This window comes from Diabrotica undecimpunctata, chromosome 8 (assembly GCF_040954645.1).
Source record: "Diabrotica undecimpunctata isolate CICGRU chromosome 8, icDiaUnde3, whole genome shotgun sequence".
In the NCBI taxonomy this organism is placed as follows: Eukaryota; Metazoa; Arthropoda; class Insecta; order Coleoptera; family Chrysomelidae; genus Diabrotica; species Diabrotica undecimpunctata.
This window is the reverse complement of record NC_092810.1, coordinates 59,717,691-59,727,207: the sequence shown is the minus strand read 5'-3', so window position 1 is coordinate 59,727,207 and position 9,517 is coordinate 59,717,691. Positions and strand designations below refer to the sequence as shown.

The following is a 9,517-nucleotide window of genomic DNA, read 5'->3' as shown; positions in this document are numbered from 1 at the left end:
TTTAATCTTCCGTACTTTAACTTCTTTTATGGTTTCAGCCAAATCTATTGTCGCATCAAAATTCTCTGCATCCCTTTCTTCGATCGGAGTCGCGTATGCCACTTTCGTGTTTAATTTATTTCTTTCTCTCCTAGATTCAGGTGTACTAAGGACATAATCCGTACTACTTTTGCATTCCCTTATTATTCTGTCCAGACCGGTATGACCTTAAATCCATTGCATGGTGTAGTTGTCCATGTCGCCTTGCCTACTGTTATTATTATATCTTTGTCCCCTGTTGGCGATATTGGTGACCTAAATCAAGATTTTGAAAGCGAATCTTCAGTACAGCAACGTAGCCTCGACAGGATAGGTTGATACAAAAGACCTGGAATGTACAAGGCCGAAATAAAATATCTATCGGATGTTGGCGAGAACTTAAATATAACAAATTTATTAAAGTTTTAAGTTATCTTTTTATCTAATATTATTTTTTCGAACTTTTAAAATTCCTTTAGGATCGTTTTCATTAACGAACCAATTAATTTCCTTTAATTTTACGGTATATTTTAGTATCTGTGTTCTTAAATTCTGCTTGTTAGTTCTAAAAACACGCGTCTTTGCAAATCACAGGCTTTCTACAGCCTCCTGGTCTATACTTGCGTCTCGGAACAGCCAGTGCGGGGCCACGACTACAGAGCGTTTATAGCCTGCAACAAATATATTTTTGCGATGCAAAAATGTGTCTGTTATAATCAGTGAAGATTAATTTTACAGACTGCTAAAGCACATTATACAATATTTGGTTGTATTTATATTTTCATAATTTAAAGACGTGAAAATGACTAAATATTGTTGAAAAGTTTGCAACGTTTTCTTTTCTTTAAAAAATAATTTATATATATATATAATTTAATAAGTCAACCATGACTGTGAAATTTGCGAATATTCAGTATTGCACCGGGATACTCTATTTAGGTCTAAATCTTACAATCATCGTCCTAATTTTCTTCTTCTTCTTCTTCTTCGGCTTTTCCCATTATGAGTTCGCCGTTTTCGTCCTCCACAGCACTCTATTCTCCCAGTCACCTTCTCTGAGGTCTCTATCTATCATAGCATTTCCGACGTATGTTTTCCATCTTGTAGCAGGTCTTCCTCTCCGTCTTCTTCCCGGCGGGTCCCAGTTTAATATTCTTTTCGGCCACCTATGCTCTGGCATTCTTTGTACATGCCCGTACCACTGCAGGGCTCTGTTTTCCAACTTTTTTGTAATTGAGCATTTTACTTCCATTCTGTTCCATATTTCCTCCGTTCTTATTCTATCCGCTCTTGTGATTTGTAGACATCTTCTCATAAAGTCCAGTTCAACTGTTCTTATTTTAATCATGAAATCCTTTTAAATTAAATGTCTGTTTCGCCCCTTGTTTTTTAAGTGTTTTCTGTGTGTTTCTGTGTGTGTAAAAGTGTCTTAATTTAATTTTAACATAAAAATTTTTGGACTTTACAATAATTTGCCAGATATTGCAAAACTTTATCAAAGAAATTTTGATAACTACAAGATTATACAATTGCACACCCACAAATCTGTACATCCATTGAAGATCATACAATCTGTCTCCTCAAGAACTTCCCCGTTCACTGTTAAATAATTACAATAGTTGACCTGAGTTCTCCAATCAACAATCCAAGATAGTTTGAACCATGTTCTTTCAACCATCAATTAATAGTGTACCGGCATGTAAGTAATGTTTATTTATTGGTTTATTTATAATTCATTACAGTTTAATAGACTATGTTACCAATTTGTGGGTCTTACCTTGTCTGCTTAAACATTTTATTCGTTTATAAAACCACAGACATGTAATATTGGCATAATTGCTGTAATTTATATAATTTATATCACCTACCTATGTTTTTATCTTTGTTTTTATCTTTATTAGACAACACCCTAATATGGGATTATTATTTTCAGCATTTTAACTTTGTATCGTGACCTGAAGATGCTTTGCATATTATAGAAAGCGAAACCGGTCGTCCGATTAGTTAAATTAAATTGATTGTGAGTAAGTCTAACTTATTATTTCTTTTACCTTTTGTTCTTATTTTATTTCGTATTGTTGTTGTCATTGGCCATACTTCCGCTCCATATAGGGTAATATTCATCACTATGCTTTGAAAGATCCTCTTTTTGTTTTCTTTGGTTAGAGTGTTGTTCCATATCACTCCATGAAGTGCTCTTGTGGCTTGTTTCCCCGTGCTATTTTCATTTCTATATCTTTCATACAAGTACCATCTCCGCTAATCATTGACCCTAAATACTTAAAAGCCTTACAACTCTTAATAGTCTCTTCTTCTAAACTTAAGTTCAAATCTGCAACCTCGGGTCCAATACATAAGTATTCGGACTTGCATATATTTATCTTGAGTCCCCAAAGGTCATATTCTTCCTTTAATTTCCGTATCATATATTCCATATCCTCCCTGTCTTGTGCAAAAATGACTTGATCATCTGCGAAAAGTAGTGATATTCTCTTGTACTAACTGGTAAACTGGTATGCCCATTGTTTCGCATTTTCTATACCATCTTTTCAAAGCCTGATCTATATATATATATATATATATATATATATATATATATATATATATATAAATATATATATGTATATATATATATATATATATATATATATATATATATATATATATATATATATATATATATATATATATATATATAGTAAACTCTTAAATATTGGGGAAATCTGCAAGAAATTTCTTGCAGATTTCCCCAATATTTAAGAGTTTACTATTTAACTAATCTGCAAAGATTAAATTTCTTTTCTATATATATATATATATAAATTAAGGGTCACTCAGAAGAGTGGTGGGTTTTTTCGGTCAAAAGGTGGAAAAAAAAGACAAAGTTGATGGCTACTTCATCTATTTATTGAAGACGTTTCGCTTTCTTATCAGAAAGCATCATCAGTTCATCTAAAAAGAACAATATGAAAAAACCACACAAGCATGGAAAAGTTGTTACATGTGTTACCTTAAAAAGATATGTAGCAGTCAGTGATAACAAAGTTGTAAAGACACTTAAGTAAATGGACATTATACGATTATGATGTATAAACAATAAATTGAACTAGATAAGTTAACAATTTGTTCAAACTAAGCACAGCAAAAAGAACATGTGGTTTTGTTTTTTTTTATATATAAATGTATAAGTTAAAAAAAAACATTAAAAAAGAGAATGAAGAACTAAGAAAATCAAAAAGAATAGTGGAATAGCTGCAGTGTTGCGGAAGAGTTCTATAATAATTTGGGATGAGTGCACAATGGCACACAAATATTCACTTGAAGCATTAAACAGAACTATGCAAGATTTAAACAGCAATAATAAACTTTTCGGTGGTGCTATTTTACTTTTGTCTGGTGACTTCCGGCAGACCTTGCCGGTTATACCTCGCTCTACTTTCGCGGATGAGATTAATGCATGTTTGAAACAATCATTCTTATGGCGAAGTGTTGAAACACTTCGATTGACCATAAATATGCGAGTACAATTGCAAAATGATCCATCAGCACAAATATTTTCCGAACAACTACTAGATATTGGGAACGGTAAAATAGAACTGCAACCAAATACGCAATGCATTAAACTACCAGACAATTTTTGCACTGTTGTTCAGGATAAAAATGAATTGATTCAGAGTATTTTCCCGGATATACAGAATAAATATTTGAATTATGAATGGCTTAGTCAACGGGCGATTTTGGCAGCCAAAAACGTTGATGTTGACGAAATTAACTTCCAGATACAACAGTTGTTACCAGGTGATTTGATGTTTTTTATATCAATCGATACTGTTGTTGATGAAAATGAAAGTGTAAATTTTCCGATTGAATTTTTAAATTCATTAGATATCCCTGGAATGCCACCACATAATCTTCGATTAAAGATTGGTTCCCCTATTATTCTCCTCCGTAATTTGAATCCACCTCAATTATGTAACGGTACGCGTTTGGTCATCAAAAAGATCAGCGGAAACATTCTTGAAGCAACCATTTTGGCTGGGAAGTTTAAAGGAAAAGTGGTCCTGCTGCCACGTATTCCGATGATACCATCAGATTCTACCATATCCTTCAAAAGGCTACAGTTTCCAATTCGTTTAGCTTTCGCCGTGTCTATAAATAAATCTCAAGGTCAAACAATGTCCATTTGTGGTTTAGATTTGGAAAATCCATGTTTTTCTCATGGGCAACTATATGTTGCGTGTTCACGTGTTGAGAAACCGTCGAATCTATTTGTGTTAGCTAAAGACAGGTTAACCAAAAACATTGTGCACCGATTGGTGTTAAATTAAATTGAAATTGAAAGTATTTATAATTCAAAAAAATAGATATTAATGTTTAAAAGTTTAAGACTGTCTGCCTTGCCTACCTCATTCATGAGTTTAAGCGTCACATGTTATTTACTGTATTATACTGTAATATACTTATATTTGTTATAAAATTAAATGGAAATAATAAATCTGATAATTTTTTATTTTGTACCTATTGATTTCTGCTTAATATCAAGTGTAAGAACATTTTAATTAATTGTGTTCAACGTACTTCCCCTTCAAATCCCAATCCAGTGAATTTGTATACCAACATCAACATTTTCGTCTTTGTTCGTAAACAATTTCATTGTACTAAAGGGTTATAGTAGTAGAAAGTCAAATAAGGAGATCACCATATTTTTTTACAAATACCATCTGTGTGAAAAAGCATAGTGGACTCCGTGACTGATGTTCTCTTATTGTTCCTCTCAGATTGTTTACTATAATGTAATATAACAAAAACTTTAGCCACAGCAACGCGTGGCCGGGTCAGCTAGTATTATTATTATAATTACTGCAACTGCAGAAACGCCCGTTTCGCACAAGTACGAAGTCGCAAATTTAAACAGTTTGTCCTTGTCGTATTGAATCTTTAGAAAAATATTATATACTGATACTGCAAGTTTTTAACTACAGTTTACGTTATTCAGTGTGTCGAACAAAGATAACGATAACACTTAATTGTTTGAATAGAAGTGAGAGGCACTCACCATCGCTAAGGATGCCGTATCGGTATCTATATAAAAAGCGGTAATTAGGTTTATACTTATAAAGTAAGTTTATAGGTACTATATTTTCGGTTAGAGAGAATATTTTTTGGCATAAATAAGGATTTATTTATTACTTTAGATCCACCTATATTTATATTTCGTTGCTTTTAAATTAGTTGTAGCAATTATTCAAAAAATGTTTTTTGAATTTTCTTTTCAACTGTTTTAGTTGAACGCCCGAACACGTATGGCGCTAGATTCACATACCACATCATGCTACCATGGTACAATGAATACACATTTTCCCAATTATCGGTCTAATTATGTTTCCAACAATTTTTAGTTTGAGCATTTTAGTAATGTCTTTGTTTCGTTTAAGAGCGTAGGCGCAAAATTTCGGGCCAATGCTTTTTAACATTTTTTTGGAATCCTGAGAAACCTAACAAATATTTTTGAAAAATTTAAACACAGAATGAAAGATTACATTATTACCGAGGGCCGAAAGTCCCTTAGAATAAACAAAAAGTTTTTTTGAATGAGATATTTGAAATTAAAAATCACACTAAATTTTCTCTTTTTTTTTTACCCATGTAACTTATTAAAATAAACATTATAGGTGTTTTCAGGGACTTTCGGCCCTCAGTAATAATATAGTCTTTCATTCTGCGTTTAAATTTTTCAAAAATACTTATTAGTTTTTCAGGATTCGAAAAAAATGAATGCATTTAAAAAACATTGGCCCGAAATTTTGCGCCTACGCTCTTAAGAATTTATATTGTGTGATATGCCCACTGACTATTAATTTTCTGGTTGTTAGCTGTCATTGGCGGCTTGGCCACGTAACTTCAAAGGACTGTCGCGGTTGTTCTCTGCTACTACTACACATGTGCTGTCTGTGCTGTGTGCATTGTGTTTTGTGTCATTTTGTGATTCCTTTTTGGCTTTGCGAAGAAATCAAACTTTTTGGTCATAGATAAGAGGTTTTTGGTATTTATGTCATTTATGTAATGAATGTAATACGGGCTTTACACCAACAATAAATTCACGAAGAAATTCATGAATTTATTCATCAATTTCTGTGTCAATAAATTCGTGAATTTCTTGGATGTAAAAGTTTCTTTGACTTCAAATAAATTTTTACATCAAGTGTCATTATTTCAGTAGTACCAATGGTTTTATTATTGGATGTTATTTATTGTTGTTTGTTTGAATAAAGATATTTTGGATTTGGAAATATAATCAGAAAACAATATCGTTTTAAAAAGAAAATAGTGATTAAGATTGTACAAAAAATTATGCTGAATTTGGTAAAGAGTAAGAGCTTGAACAAGAGGTAAAAATTAGTGGAAATTACATGTAATTAGTGAAAACTGTTGATTTTGGACACACAAGATAATTTCAAATAACGTTAATAAGGACAACATAGCTAAAGAAACAGAAAAAGCGGTAATTTTATTTTTTTTGTATGATAGAACAAGAAAATCTAGCATTCATTACATACTAAAAATTAACTGCTGTTAGCAGAAATGTTAATCAATTCATTGTGACTTTAAGAATGATGAAAGCCTTTATTTAAATACAATACCTGCCTGCACCAAGTCGAAGTAAAGAAGAAAGAAAGGTACAATACTTTTTATAATCTTTTAACCACTATTCATAATATATTCTCAAGAGATACCTAATAAAAATAAATGGGTATGTTTATTGTTAGAATATTGAGATGTGTACAATTCTAATCAAAAAGAGAAGTTGTAAAGAAATGAATACTTAAAAACAAATAAAAAATGGAAATAACCAGTAATACTTTACCACTAGTTTGTGAGCTGATTATTTACAATTTTAATAATTTGTCTAACATATTACAATTTGCTTTATTGAATAGTAGGGTAGGGTAGGACTAAACTAAATATATAAAAATACAATCATTTTTAAATATAATATAATTTAAATGGTAAATGAAGAATCATAATAACAGGAATAAAAGCTAGTTTTAATATTTGTTATACACAAACAACTATTTTTTTCTAAATAAAAAATCGTATTTACAGATTTTCTTCGTAGGATATGGAATCTTGCATTTTTAAAGAAAGATAGTCAACATTGGAAGGAAACTATGAATAATAAAGTATAAGAGTAAGAAGAATTAATAGGAAAGAATAAAATTAGTAGCAGGCCAAAGTCTTCATGTAGAAAAAGCGGAGAAGAGAACACAACAGAAACATGTCAGAGAAATGGAACTGGCAGAAGACATGAATTAAAAAGAAATAGATTTATTAGGTTTAAAAATTAGATTATTCAAAGAAAAATTTAATAAAAAATTTATAAAGAAATTATATGTATATTAATGATCCTTCTGAGGTTTTCCCATAACAAAAATATTTTATAGGGCTCTCAAACATCTTCAACTTAAGTTCAATAATGTCTTTATTTAGCAATTCATCTTCAAAATTGTCTCCACTTTGATTTTTCAATTGAATCATTTCAACTGTACAGCCACTTCCATTGACTAAAATGGGAAACTTTCTTCTTCCATACACATTTTGTTACATATCTGGAATTCATTATACAAAATTTCAGGATGTCTTAGTGAATTGTTTCAGTGGACTTCTGAATGTGAATTTAAAACGTTATCAATAATATATAATAATCCATATCTGGTTCTAAAAATAGATCAATGGACTCGATGCAAAGTTAATTTAACAATCCTATCAATAATACAGAATTATCCATACCGGTTCCATCCAATACTGGGTTCAAAAAGAAAATATATCCAGCGAGTATCAGAATTTAAAATCAATCTTTGATGTATTTAAAGCATTTATTGTAAATTTTTAGAATTCCATGATACATCCTTGATATTATTTGGATAATTAATGATTTATAACTCTTTTTTGCAAGTTGCTGTTTTTGAGAATCATGAGTCGAATATGAAAACCTAGCTACTATCTCCATACTTTTCATTTTGCAATCTTATAATACTTGGCATTTCAAAGAAAACCATCCTTTCCTGTTTCAGAAATCAATAGCACCCATATCTCTTGGAAAACATTGTTTAATCAATTTTTAAACTTTCAAGATGATAAAAACATTTACCTAATGACTAGACCAAGTAAAAGATAGGAGTGAAGAAAAAGGTAGAATTATATAATCTTTTATTAACAAATATTTAGGTACTATATACAAGGTGGTCCAGAATTATGTACATTAATTTCTAGAGCTCATAGTACGTCCAAAAATAAGGGTACTTCTTTATGTACACTTTTTTATAAAACTGAATAATAAGGGAGATACAACCCTTTAAAGGGGTGAATTGAAATTCTTATTTTTTCAAATATCTTCCAAACGGTTTTGAATACGGAGTTCATATTTTGGGAGTGATTATAAGACATTAGGATAATTAATTTCATGTCACCACCTACCACATCCTATATTAATACAGGGTAGTTTTGGAGGGTAAGTGGGGGTTATTGCGTCACGTTTTTTAATTTTTACATATTTTAAAAATTGTTTCCTTAGACTTTTCTACGCAAAAAAGGTGATCTTGTAATATTTCGATAGATATCACCGTTTTCGATTTATTTAAACTCGAAGGTATACATGCATTTTATTGTAATCGTTACATTTCTTAATATTCATCAAGTATGCTTTGGAATTGACACTTGTGTTAGCAATAATATTACAAATTAATGGAAAACTTAATTAATACTTAACATTTAATTAATGGCGAAAATAATATTTCACAACAACTGTTCAAAATGTCCTCCATTTTGTTGAATACATAATCTTATTCTTTTATTTAGCGAATGCATTAATCCATTTAATATTTTGTAAATCGGTAAATACTTGTTCAATTTTGTCTCTTAACTCATTTACTGTATTAATTGGAATGTTATACACTTTTGATTTCAAATAACTCCATACTGTAAAGTCCATTGGATTAAGATCACAACTACGAGCAGGCCAATTAATCGGTGCATCCGCACCCCGGCCTATCCACCTATCAGGGAAATGTTCATGTAACCACCTTCTACAAATTCTTGTGTAATGTGGTGTAGCACCATCATGCATGAAAAACATGTTTCTTCGTATTTGTAATGGAATACCTTCCGGAATATCATGTATATAATATAATATATTCTCAAAGCATTAAATAAATAATATTTGAAAAAAAGATGTAAGAAAGGGAAAAGTAAACAATTTTTTAATAAAACTAGAGTTTTCTGTCTCGAAATTGTATGTTTTTCCTAAAAAAAAAATACATAATATTATTTTCTGTCTTTTATTATAGAATATTAAACTTACCTCTTTTCCATAACTATTACTTGACACGACAAGTACAATGCAAAGTTCAATTTGGTTCAAATGGTTCAATAATCTGAATAATCAAAAGCAAAATAATTATTATCCCTACTTCGCGCCAAATCTACACAGGTTGGTGACACT

At 30.7% G+C, this 9,517-nt stretch overlaps 1 protein-coding gene and 1 long non-coding RNA gene across 2 annotated transcripts; one reads left to right on the top strand and one right to left on the bottom strand.

Annotated features, from left to right (window-relative positions):
* The first annotated feature begins 3,317 nt into the window (after nucleotides 1-3,317).
* Nucleotides 3,318-4,346, top strand: LOC140448854 (ATP-dependent DNA helicase PIF6-like). The gene is made up of 2 exons (XM_072541974.1): nucleotides 3,318-3,869; nucleotides 3,942-4,346. The coding sequence occupies exons 1-2, from the start codon at nucleotides 3,318-3,320 to the stop codon at nucleotides 4,344-4,346; spliced, it is 957 nt and encodes a 318-aa protein (XP_072398075.1).
* Nucleotides 4,347-8,213: 3,867 nt separating this feature from the next.
* LOC140447607 (uncharacterized) lies at nucleotides 8,214-9,501 on the bottom strand. The gene is made up of 2 exons (XR_011951613.1): nucleotides 9,377-9,501; nucleotides 8,214-9,318 (listed from the first exon to the last, which is right to left on the bottom strand). It is a non-coding gene; the product is annotated as an uncharacterized lncRNA (long non-coding RNA).
* Nucleotides 9,502-9,517: the final 16 nt, after the last annotated feature.